Source organism: Panthera uncia, chromosome D2 (assembly GCF_023721935.1).
Source record: "Panthera uncia isolate 11264 chromosome D2, Puncia_PCG_1.0, whole genome shotgun sequence".
Lineage (NCBI taxonomy): Eukaryota > Metazoa > Chordata > Mammalia > Carnivora > Felidae > Panthera > Panthera uncia.
This window is the reverse complement of record NC_064818.1, coordinates 29,747,774-29,760,186: the sequence shown is the minus strand read 5'-3', so window position 1 is coordinate 29,760,186 and position 12,413 is coordinate 29,747,774. Positions and strand designations below refer to the sequence as shown.

Here is a 12,413-nt window from a genome sequence, read left to right as displayed (position 1 = left end):
TTTTAGGAGTAGATACAGATATTATTGGGTGGGGTGGGGGCACTAAAACAGAAAAGAAAAGCACCAGTGGGACGCCTCTCTCATTTTCTTCTCTCCATCACTGAACACAGACAGCCAACAAAGCCCAAGTCACTTTTATGCCCTCTTCCCTTGCAAAAAGGAGAAACAAGGTTTTAAGAATTTTGAAAGGATTTTTTTTGTGTGTGTGTAAAAGTCAATGCTATAAATCTAAAACGAAGTCTGTTTTTTAAAAAAGTTCTAAAACAACAGGAAGAAAACACATGGAAAGAAACCCCTCGTGGAGACCTGGTTAATTACAGACTGAGGCTCTTTGAAACGAGAATATAAAATGCAGAGGGCTCCTTCCGTGGGCGGGACCTGCTCCTGCGGCCTCTGCTCCCCGCTTCCCTGCCAGCTGCCCTCCGCTCCCCTGCCGTCACACTTCCTCTCTCCTTTTACAAAATAAAACCCCACTCCTGTGACTTCGATCCTCCGGCCGGGCACGGGCACGGGGCGGCTACTTGGCATCGAGCTTGGCCATCTCCTGCACGTAGATGCCAATGCTCTCGCTGTCAAAGAGCAGGAAGTAGACATTCTTCAGCGAGGATGCGCTCGAGTCGTCAAAGTGGGCCGAGATGGCTTTGAGGGTCACCTGGGCTGCCGTCTGTTTGGGGAAGCAGTTTCTGTGCCAAAGGAAGAGAAGAGCTGATGTTACTTTGGTTCCCGGGACCCGCGGGTAACTCTGCTCTCAGCCTGGGGTTGGGGGGAAGCGGTCTCTTCTTATCTTTGCTTCCGTCTCCCGGGGTCTCACTGGGTGTAGGCTGGGCCACTATGGTCTTTGGTTGTCCTCACGGGGACAGCCCGGGAGTGGGACAGGCAGGAGACGCTGTCCCCACTTTCCAAGAGCCACGCTGGCTCAGTCGAAGTCACAGGGCTGGCCGGTGGGCAGTGCCTCCTGCTTGGACGAATCTGCGGTGCCTGCCTCGAGTCGAGCGGGGTTTTAAAACCACGACCACCTCAGCATTTAAGCATAGCTAGGCTTTATTAGCTCCCTCAACACTGCTTTACAATGTGGGGGCGCCTGGGTGGCTCAGTCAGTTAAGCTCAGGTGGCTCAGTCAGTCAAGTGCTTTACAATGTGGGGGCGCCTGGGTGGCTCAGTCAGTCAAGCTCATGACTTCAGCTCAGGTCATGATCTCACAGTTCGTGGGTTCAAGCCCCGCGTTGGGCTCCATGCTGACAGCTTAGAGCCTGTTTCTGCTTCTGTGTCTCCCTCTCTCTCTCTGCCCCTCTCCCGCTTGCCTCTGTCTCTTTTTCAAAAATAAACATTAAAAAAAAAAAACAAACTGCTTTACAACGTCAGATCGTTAAAGGGCAGAAATGTGCACTCAAGAGCATGTCTTCATAATTCCTTTTTTGTGCACCTCGTGTGCCTTCCACTAACCCGTATGGACATGCCGCTGTAAGTCGGGGACTGGTGACTCTGGGTAGGGCCCTTGTCACCAAGCTGAGACGGAGCTGCCCACCAGGCTGGGCCACGGCACCAGCCTCCAGGGACACGGCCGCTGTGGCGATTGAGGGTCAGCCACCAAGCCCCCTGGGGCGGGCGGGTGCAGGACGGGCCTGTCTGATAGGGATTCTTCTCACTGGGATGTCGTGTCCTTGCGGCACGTGGTCCTGGCCACGTGGAGAATTCAGCCCGCCGTGCCTCTGGGCCAGGCTGTGGAGACCCAGCGCTGTTTGGGTTGAGATGGGATTACAGCGGGAAGCCAGGCCTCACGATTTCCCTCTCAGCCTGCCCGTCACTCGACTATAACAGACCATCTTCAGTGTGTAAATCCTGCCCGTGTTACAGACGGGCATCTCTCAAGAGAGAGGGTGTTGAAAACTGAAGCAACAGCTTGCATTGGCCACGAGTGTGACAGGAGAGGACAGGCAGGCTACCTGTGAGGACAGAGATCCTCATTATGTACCTGCTATGCTCCCAGCTGGGGTCTGTGCCGATCAGAACGATCACTTCTCCGAACTCCCAAAGCAGACCCCGGGGGACAGCCTGTCCCTTCTCTGGGTGTGTCTGCCAGGGCCTCGGCCTCTGGCCTCTGCTCCCCTCCACCCCGGCAGCGCACGAGTCCCCCGGGGATTCAGGCTGCGGCCTGAAACTCTGTACTCTCACGTTCCGACACAGCAGAGTTACTGGTCCATGGACCGCCCTTGGAGTAGCAAGGCCTTCGAGCCTGGTGTTTTCTTTCTTTCTTTTTTTTAATTAAAAAAAATTTATTTTTGAGAGAGAGAGAGAGAGAGAGAGCAGGGGAGGGGCAGAGAGAGGGAGACACAGAATGCAAAGCAGGCTCCAGGCTCTGAGCTGTCAGCACAGAGCCTGACGCGGGGCTTGAGCTCGTGAGCTATGAGATCATGACCTGAGCTGAAGTCGGATGCTTAACCGCCTGACCCCCCCCGGGCGCCCCAAGCCTGGTGTTTTCTGACCACGTGTTCGGATGGGCAGCAGGCAGGGACGTGGGCGTTGAACATGGCTGGCTCTCGGAGAAGCACTGTCTCTTGCTCCTCTCTGAAGCTGCCTTTCTCTGTGTTTCGAAGGGCGGAAATTGGGGTTTTCGCCCCATCCCCTGGTCAACATGCTTGGCCGGGCCGGCAGCCCTGGGTCACGTCTTCTGGAATGGTCAGACTGGATGTGCATAAGTAGGAGGGCAGCAGGCCCCCGGGAGTGGGCTGGACGAGCACATTCCGAACCTCCCGCCCACCCCGAGGAGCGCGCCTTACCTGCCGCTGGGAAACGGTGGGAACGCCACAGACTTCAGCTTCTTGTCCTCTGCCGCCGACAGGCAGTTTTTGATGGTCTCTTCGAGCTGTTCTTCACATTTGTCGGAGCCCCACTGAGGGATGTGACAGTGGATGACAAATTTGGCTGCGAGTCCGCTGGATTGGCTGACAGCGGCTGGGACAGGAGAGAGAAACACTGTGGGTTATTTCCCAGGTCTCCGCCTTCCTCCTGGGGGCTGGGCGGAACCCCACCCGAGCCTCTCAAATGTGTGCGGACAGGGAAGCCAGAGCAGCTAGCTGGGCAACGTTCCGTGCTTCTTCTTTTTTTTAATTTATTTATTTTGAAGGAGAGAAAGCACCAGCTGGGGAGAGGCAGAGAGAGAGAGAGAGAGAGAGAGAGAGAGTCTCTCAACAAGGCCCCGCACAGCGCAGAGCTCGACTGGGAGCTCGAACTCATAAACCATGGGCTCATGACCTGAGCCAAAACCAAGAGTTGATGCTTCACTGACTGAGTCACCCAGGCGCCCCGGGTTCTGTGCTTCTGATGGGGCCGTGCATTTTCGCTGTTGGAATTGCTCTGGACGGTCAGCACCAGCTGCAGACGGATGCGTTAAAAGCCGATGTGACTTGCCCGTGCTCTGCCACCCCGTCACTCGGCCAGGCCACCTACTGACGACGGCTCCCAGTCAAAGGTACACACCAGCATCACCCCGACAGCTGAGGAATGGCCTTCCCCAAATGTCCACGTCCTCGTCCCTGGACCCTGCGAGCGTGACCTTACGTGGCGGAAGGGACTCTGCAGGTGTGATTAAGTGAAGGATCGTGGGACGGGGAGGTTATCCTGGGTTAGCTGGGTGTGCCGCCAGTGGATCACCCGGGTCCTTCTAAGTGGGAGGCAGCAAGGCCAAAGGCAGGAGAAGGCGAAGGACGGAGCAGAGCTTGGGGCGATGTGTCCAGGAGCCCCGAACGGCCCAGCCCGGAAGCTGGGAGGGGCAAGGAGCGGCTTCCCCGCGAAGGAACCCGCTCTGCCAACAACCTCATCTTAGTTCTTTCACACTGACCGTGGACTTCTGACCTCTGACACTCATCGAGAGTCGGTCTGTGTTGTCTGAAGCCACTAAGTTTGTGGTAGCTGGTCACAAGCAGTGATAGGAAACGAATACAACAGCTTTTAATTAATAGATGCGTAGGCCCTGCCGCCCCCACCGGGCCCCCAGGATCCCGGCTCAGTAGGGCCGGTGTGGGACTTGCACGTGTGTGCGTGCGTGTGTGCGCGTGCGTGTGTGGTCTAGGGCCCTCCGTAAATTGAGAACCGCCGCACCACTCCGTTGCACATGCCCCCGGGCAGGACTGTCTTTCGGTCAGTGAGGAGCCCGCACTGGGGGCGGGGGTTCAAAACGGGTGGTGAAGTCGACTTACACCAGCCTTGTCTCGTTGCTTCCGTTCGTGCTCCTTTTTACTCCCCCGATCCCACGCCGAGCAGTTGGGTCTGACCCACTGGCCATTCTCCAGCCACAGCCGCGCGCTACCTCCCCTAAGCCGCCCACCTTGCGGAGCTGGGGCTCCGTGCCCCTCAAGGAACCGGGTGTGCTTGTAACATAGACGGGTGCCTGCTGCGTTCTGGAGCGGGGTGGGGGGTTGGTTAGAAAGATTTAGTTGAAATACACGATGCCCGCCTAGTTTTTGAGAAGTGTTTCCTAGCAACATCCACAGTGTTGGGGAACTGAGGGCTGCACCTGCCGGGTTGGGCGGGTGGACACTCTTTGTGGCCCTTTGGGTCGGCCCGTTGCCTTCCCAGAGCCCTGCTGGGTGCGGGCCGCCTGACGGGTGAGTGAGTGAAGGAAATTTGCCAACATAAATACAGGAGGCAGGGGGCGTGACCGGGTGGACTCTATGACCGTGTATATTTGCACACCAGGAGCAGAATGTCCCCGGGCCCGGAGTCCGGGGCTGTTCTCCAGAGAACCGGAGACACTTGGCATTGGTCCCACTGCTGGGGGCAATTTCTCTGAGGCTTCTCTACTCTGGTCTGCTGGCTCTTCACATACTGGGTGGATTTATTTTACATAAATTTAAAGTATAATCATGTTACCAGCTGAATGGTGTCTTTTTAATGTAAAGTCATTTACAGTATTTTTTTAATGTTTATTTATTTTTGAGAGACGGACAGAGTGAGAGTGGGAGGGGGCAGAGAGAGAGGAAGACACAGAGTCTGAAGCAGGCTCAGGCTCCAAGCTGTCAGCACAGAGCCCGACGGGGGGCTTGAACTCCCGAATGGCGAGATCATGACCTGGGCCGAAGTTGCTTAACTGTCAGATGCTTAACTGACTGAGCCACCCAGTTGCCCCTAATGTTTACTTATTTTTGAGAGAGAGAGAGAGAGAGAGAGAGAGACAGTGCACACACGAGCAGGAGGGGGGTGCAGAGAGGAAGGGAGAGAGAATCCCAAGAAGGCTCCATGCTGACTTGGGGCTCAATCCCATGACCCTGGGATCATGACCTGAGCTGATATCAAGAGTCAGATGCTTAACTGAGCCACCCGGGAGCCCCTAATGTAAAGTCATTTAAATAACAAGAATATGCTCCTAGATGGCAGTATTACGTCAATCATTGAATCTATTAAAACAAACCCTTCTCTTCCCTTTTGAGACCCTCGACTACACTAGATTTTGAAGGTATCCTAAGACAAGGTTTTCCCGTGGCAACTGAAAACGGACAATACGGCTTGAAGCTGTAATGATATAGAATGTTCCCTTGATGTGCCCAGGACAAGGGTTAAGGCATCTTGGGGACTGGGATGCTGAGACTTGGTAGAGGCACCAAGGCACTGATGTGGTGTCACCTGGGGAGCCACCTTCACTGGTGAAGACCTGTGCTCTCAGGGCAGCAGTGTCACTGCGAGGAGCCTCCAGAACCTTCCCTCAGGCAAGCCATCACATTCTGGAAGGCCCTGCACCTTCTCAGAGTTACCGCAGCTGAAGGGGGCTCCAGGGTGGCCCTTTGTCCTGCTGGGAAGCTGCCAATCCTTGGTCTCCCTGACACCATGATTTTCCTTCTGCCTCAGTTTCCTGCAACAGCCTCTCTTCTTCCTCTCCGTCTGGGCCCGGGTCTCTTCTCGCTGCTGCAGGCGGCACTCAGGCAGCTCCCGGGCAACTACCTGCAAGCCATTTTCCTCCTCAGCTTTTCCCAACCTCTCACCAGGGACGTGCACCTCAGCCAACTTTCCGGCGCCCCTGGTTCCGAAGCCCGATTCCCCTCTTCTCCATCTGTCACTGGAAACGTCAGCTGGTTTCCTCTGACTTGTCTCATTCAAAGACCCTCTGCTTCATCTCTCCCGCTTCCCATTCAGCTTCCCAGCTGGAATCAGGATGCATCTTACGACGGCTGCCAGCCCGGACTGAGCGGAGTTATTCCAGACAGAAGTGGCATCTGCTTGTCACCTGGGGCCACTACCAAACCGGTCTCATGTTCCACTAACCTCCCTGCCTGAGGTTTCTGGGCCGCACTGGATTCGACAGCAAATCCATAGGAGTACCAGCTTATGGCTCAAATTCTCTAGTGGGGTTTTTTTCCCCCTCAGTCCACCCAAGGTCAAGGTCAAGATACATACTTGCTGCCCTTTCTGCGTGGTGGGTTCAAGTCTTGCTTGCTCTCGAATGGAACATTCCCAGCTTTATGTGGGGTCTCCTATTAGATATCCCATCTTGGATGGTTATTCCTTTTTTTTTTTTTTAAGGTTTATTTTTGAGAGAGACAGAGCACGAGCAGGGGAGGGGCAGAGAGAGAAGGAGACACAGAATCCGAAGCAGGCTCCAGGCTCTGAGCTGTCAGCACAGAGCCCGATGGGGGGCTTGAACTCACAAGTCGTGAGATCACGACCTGAGCCGAAGGCGGAGGCTCAACCTACTGAGCCACCCAGGCGCCCCTTGGCTATTTATTCTTTCTTAATGATATATACAATTAGGGCATGTCTTATAAGGGATGGCATTTTTAAACTAAATGTCACACTGATGTTAAACCCTGATGAGCTGTCTCCCCTCTTCCAGATTCAACCTCACCAATCCCTTCTTCCAACAGAGCTACCACGGATGGGTCCCAGGCCACGGGTGCTTGGACCTAACATACCTGCCCCACTTTCTTAGCTCGTGATTATTCCTGAAGCCTTCCCCTTCCTTCTGGATTCATTTCTCTCCCGTGGGCCTTGCAGCAAAAGGGCCTGTGATTTCTGCCACCCAGCTTGTGTGTGTCCGAACATGGTGTCTTTTGCGCCACCTCCTGAATAGTAACAGAGCGGCGTGTGGAATTTGTGGTCGATGGTATTTCCCCTGGGGGCTTTGGAGCCGTTTCTTTCCCATCCAAGAATCCTCGGTTGCTGATGAGAAGTCTGTGGTCAGAACGGTCTTTACGTGGTCTGCCTTTCCCCTCAGCTTGCTTTGCAGGTTTCTCTTGATTTTTGAACTTCTTTATTATTATTATTTTAATTTATTTTGAGAGAGAGAGAGCGAGCTCATGCACATACAGGCGAGGGAGGGGCAGAGAGAGAGAGGGAAAGAGAGAGAATCTCAAGCAGGCTCCGCGCTCAGCCCGGAGCCCGACGTGGGGCTCCGTCTCAGGACCCTGCAATCCTGACCTGAGCCAAAATTGAGAGTTGGATGCTCAGTTGACTGAGCCACCCGGGTGTCCCTTGGCCATGTTGTTTTAAAATGTGTTTTTACTTAATGTTTTTTATTTATTTTTGAGAGAGCGCGCGCATGAGCAGTGAGGGCAGAGAGAGAGGGGGACAGAGGATCCAAAGCAGGCTCCGTCCTGACAGCAGCCAGCCCGACACGGGGCTCGAATTCGCGGATCATGAGATCATGACTTGAGCCGAAGTCGGACACTCGACCGACTGAGCCACCCAGGCGCCCCCAGCCATGATCTTTTAAAGACTGCTTCTCTAGCATCTATTTCTGCCTCTGGAACTCTGTTTCTAAGTGCACTGGAGCCTCCCACCCTGTGCAGAACAGCTAGTTTTCTCTCCTTCCCACCCTGGCAGCAGTTTGTTGGAGGCCTTCCCCCACTCGTGACTGGACCTGGGGCCCGGCGGCCTGCGGCCTCCACCTTCCCCGCTGCTGCCGCGTCCCGCCTTTCTGTCCCTGCCCGCCCGAATGGTTGTCTCACATCTCCACGCGGCTCTGTCTCACAATTTTAAGTGTGAAATTCTATCATTGCTCTATGTATGGGGCGTGGTAGGTGCAATTAGAAAGAGCAGATTCATGTTTTCTCTTGACTGGAAGCCCCTTTTCTTTTCTTTTCCTTTCTCTTTTCAAAATTTTATTTGAATTCTGGCTAGTTAACATACAGTGCGATATTGGTTTCAGGAGTGGAATTCGGTAATTCATCAACTACATACAACACCCAGTGCTCATCCCAAAAAGCGCCCTCCTCCGTGCCCATCACCCGTTTAGCCCATCCCCGCCCCCCACTCCTCCATCAACCTTCCGTTCGTTCTCTATCATTAAGACTCTCTTCTGGTTTGCTTCCCTCTCTTTTTTCCCCCTCCCATGAGCTCATCTGTTTTGTTTCTTAAATCCCACATAGCCCCGTTACTTTTCTGGCCACAGATCTGATCACGACAGGGCCCAGCTTAAACTCTCAAATGCTGGCTCAGGACCCGGGCCTTGTCACACACGATGCCCTCACCCCCCCGGCGTCCCTGCCCCCAGGGGTTCTTACACCCTCGCTGGAGCCTCCCCAGCTCCAGAGGGCATGGCTCCCTCCCTGTGCCCCTCTTAAGTTGTCTGTCTCTCCTCCTGGACCGTCCAGTGCTTGAGGGCAGGAGTGGGTTTCATTGCCTTCGGAGCCCCGGCATCGGGACAGCACTTGGCACGGAGTACGCGGTCCCTGGAGGTGATGTGTGCGCACGTGGGGGGGGACAAGGATCTGAAGTTGGAGCCACCTGTCAAAAAGTTACCCAACATCCCTGAAAAACCTGGGCAAGTGTTCACGCACAGCAGCTCTCTTTGCAAGAGCCAAAGGTAGAAACAACCCACCTGATGAAATGGGTCCACATAATGGAATATTATTCAGCCCTAAAAAGGGAACAAAGCGCTGATGCATCCTACAACGTGGATGAACCTTGATAAGATTATATAAAGTCAGGGAGGCTAGATACCAAAGGTCACATGGCCCGTGATTCTGTTGACGTGAAATGTCCAGAACAGGCACATCCATGGAGGCAGAAGGCGGACTGGGGGTTGCCAGGGGCTGGCAGAGGGGGAAGGGAGTCACCACTGGGGGTGACAGAAGAATTGCGGGGTTGGACAGTGGTGATGGTAGGACAGCAGGATGAGTGTAAGTTACCCAACAGCTTCATTCTGGGGTGATCTGATGCTAATTGCCTTGAACTCTCCAGACCCATTGTCGTCCCCAGAGTGCGTGAAATGATGTACGCGGGCCTGCGCGAGTTGTCTGAGAGATGCCGACTCTCTGACTCGCTGAGGCCTATTTTGCTCGGCAAACTGATCATGGCGCTGGCGGGGAGGGTGGCGAGGCGGTGCCGGGAACACGGGCGCCACGCCGCGCTTACCTTCGGCGACTTCCAAAGGGCCTTGGGATTTGCGGAGCTCCTTTACCGTTTCCAAGAACTCTTTCCCGCCAGCCTTTTCCAAGGCCTTACCTGCGGAGAACAAGGGAAGCCATGGCTGTTGTCCTTTTCAAAGTCACCGGTCACACTGTTTCGCATAGTTTCAGTAGGCCAGAAAACAGATAACCAACCGCACTTGCAAAGCAGGAACCCCACTCTGCAGTCGGGTTGCCAGCGGTCCCTGCTGGCAGGGGTCTCCGGGCTTCTGTCCAGCAGGGCTTAGATTCTAGCAAACTCTTTCAAAGGGCCTTTTTAAGGGGTGATTTGGCCATAAGCAATCTCACGACATGAATCCTGAAGGTGATTTTTAGAAATCGAAGTACAGTGGACACACGATGTTACGTGAGTTTCAGGCGTGCAACATAGTGACTGGACAACTCTACACATTGTGCTGTGCTCCCCATCTGTAGCTGCCATCTGTCACCATACAGCACGGTCACAATACCATCGCCTATATACCCTATGCTGTACTAAGGGTGAATTTATCTATCTATCTATCTATCTATTTAGAGTGAGCAGGGGAGAGGCAGAGAAAGAGGGAGAGAGAGAGAATCCCAAGCAGGCCCTGAGCTGCCAGCATAGAGCCCCACGTGGGGCTCGAACTCAGGAACCGTGAGATCGTGACCTGAGCCAACACCCAGAGTGACACTTAACCAACTGAGCCACGCAGGCACCCCTAAAGGTGAACTTTAAAAAAAATCGCGGCTCCGGTGTTCTGATCTCTGGGTTCAGGACTGCAGGCTGTGTTGGTTAAATTCAGTGCCTTGGTGATTCGAAGGCCCACATGGGGGCGCATCTCACAGACCATGCACCGGGTCCTAAGCCTGGCGCCGGGCCCGAGGTGACAGCAGGAACCTCTGGGTGCAGACTCCAGGGGTCCCAATCCCATTTCACCACCACCTGTGTGTAGTGAGTCTGGTGGGCAGAGGCCAGACAAGGCCAGGGCAGCCTGCGGTGGTGTGCCACCAACCTGGGCCTGGGTTTTCAATGGAGACACGCAACTCTGAGAGGCACCCCTCTAAGGACCTTTCTGACTGGAGAGCCCTTGGGTCTCTGATGTTAGGACAATTCTCTACTTGGTATTTCAGGATTGTGCTTCCTCGGAGGCCAAGTGGACCCCCCCAGCAGATGGCAGGACTCCACCTCTGGCCAGCAGGAACCCCGCGTCTGGGCGCTGGGGCTCCTCATGCCTCCGAGATGACGTAGGGCGTCTTGTCCACGCTAGGTGGTTGCTGCCCTTGGTGGGGGATGAGGCCTCTCCCCCCACGTGTTTTCATCTTCTAATGAACTTGGTGATCGCGCAGTCTGGGGCAAGTCTCAGCTCTCTCTCTTCACGGTTACGATGGTGGGAGCTGGTGAGCGAGCTTCCCACTCCCCACCCGCACCCTCAGGCGTATTTGGAGAGCCGCAGGGCGTTGCGCGGGTTATGGAGGAAAGGTGCCTGTGCCAGCAGTCAGTTTCCACTGGGGCTGGGAAGGGGCGGGGATTTCTTCACGAAGGTGCTTGGGTTTCAGTGATACAATTTGGACATGGTAATCTTGGGCCTTCAGAGTCTCCTTCCTGGCCCTCAGACTCCCGGCCAGTGCTGATCTGCTGCGTCACAGAAGCCTGGAGAAGGCCAGGACCCGCAGCCAGCGGCCCCATACATGCCGAGAAGCATCGGAAACAGGTGCATTGTGCACCTGCACTCTGCACTGGGGCCAAGGGCCAGATGGGAGCGTGTAAAAGGCAAGGCGAGCCCAGCCTCTTCCCCAAAGACTCCCAAGCATAAAGCGACCTGAAATGTCGATGGGGGGACTTTCTCTCTATGGAAGCATTCCAGTGAAGAAAGGAAGGAATGCTAGAATTAGGATATGGCTCCCACCCACACAACCCCTAAGGAACGGACAAACTTGGAGAAGGAGCATCAGTGGGAGTCACCTGCCTCCTGATGTAGAATATCCCATCACTGACCAGTCTTCCCCCCAATTTTTGAGCCTGAATCTCATTAGGACTCTAGATCCAACTACCAATTTATAAGAAGAACAGAGAAGAAACATGTTTAATGGCATCAGGAGCATGTAATCAATAAAATCCAGACTTGGGAAACCCTACAGGACAAATGGCCCAGCTTCTTCAAAAAATAAACTGGAAATAAAAAGAGAGAGAAAGAGGGAAAAGATATGAAAGGGGAACCGAGGGGCTATAAGAGATTCATCAGCTAATTGTGATGTGTGGACTTATTTGGATCCTGAATCAAACACATTAAAAAAACAAACTGGGGGCCGCTGGATGGCTCAATCGTTTAAGTGTCCAACTTCGGCTCAGGTCATGATCTCTCGGTCCGTGAGTTCGAGCCCCACGTCGGGCTCTGTGCTGACAGCTCAGAGCCTGGAGCCTGCTTCGGATTCTGTGTCTCCCTCTCTCCCAGCCCCCCGCCCCCCCCCCCCGTCCCCACACTCTGTCTCTCTCAAAAATAAATAAACATTAAAAAAATTTAAAAAACAAATTGGTATTTGTGACACAACAGAAATGTGAACAGTGACCAGTATTCGACATTACTATTTCTAGCTGTGATGATGGTACCGTGTCGAAATGCTAGCCCTGATCATTCCGAAGAGCTCACAGACACGATGACGTCTGGGGGGTGGGGGTGGGGTAGCACGAGAGCAGGCTCGGGCAACTGGGTGTATGGGGTTTTCGTCATGCTCTTCCGTTATTTTTGTGTATGCTCGAATTTTTCTGGAACGACACACAGTGCTTTAAAAAGACTAAATCAGGGTCTTATCTGCAGGGGGTGATTGGTTTGGGTGATGGTCGTGGAAAATGGAATCATGATAGGAGGGACCCCTTCTAGGGGCGCCTGGGTGGCGCAGTCGGTTAAGCGTCCGACTTCAGCCAGGTCACGATCTTGCGGTCCGTGAGTTCGAGCCCCGCGTCGGGCTCTGGGCTGATGGCTCGGAGCCTGGAGCCTGTTTCCGATTCTGTGTCTCCCTCTCTCTCTGCCCCTCCCCCGTTCATGCTCTGTCTCT

General features: G+C 54.3%; 1 protein-coding gene across 1 annotated transcript in view; it reads right to left on the bottom strand.

The window, feature by feature from the left end:
* Nucleotides 1-7: 7 nt before the first annotated feature.
* Nucleotides 8-12,413, bottom strand: part of LOC125932703 (core histone macro-H2A.2) — a 57,754-nt gene continuing 45,348 nt past the window's right edge. The window contains exons 7-9 of the mRNA XM_049645183.1: nucleotides 9,346-9,435; nucleotides 2,778-2,952; nucleotides 8-683 (exon numbers count right to left, since the gene is read on the bottom strand). Of these exons, the coding sequence (XP_049501140.1) occupies nucleotides 518-683; nucleotides 2,778-2,952; nucleotides 9,346-9,435 (431 nt within the window). The 3' untranslated portion in view covers nucleotides 8-517. The remainder of the gene's footprint in view (nucleotides 684-2,777; nucleotides 2,953-9,345; nucleotides 9,436-12,413) is intronic.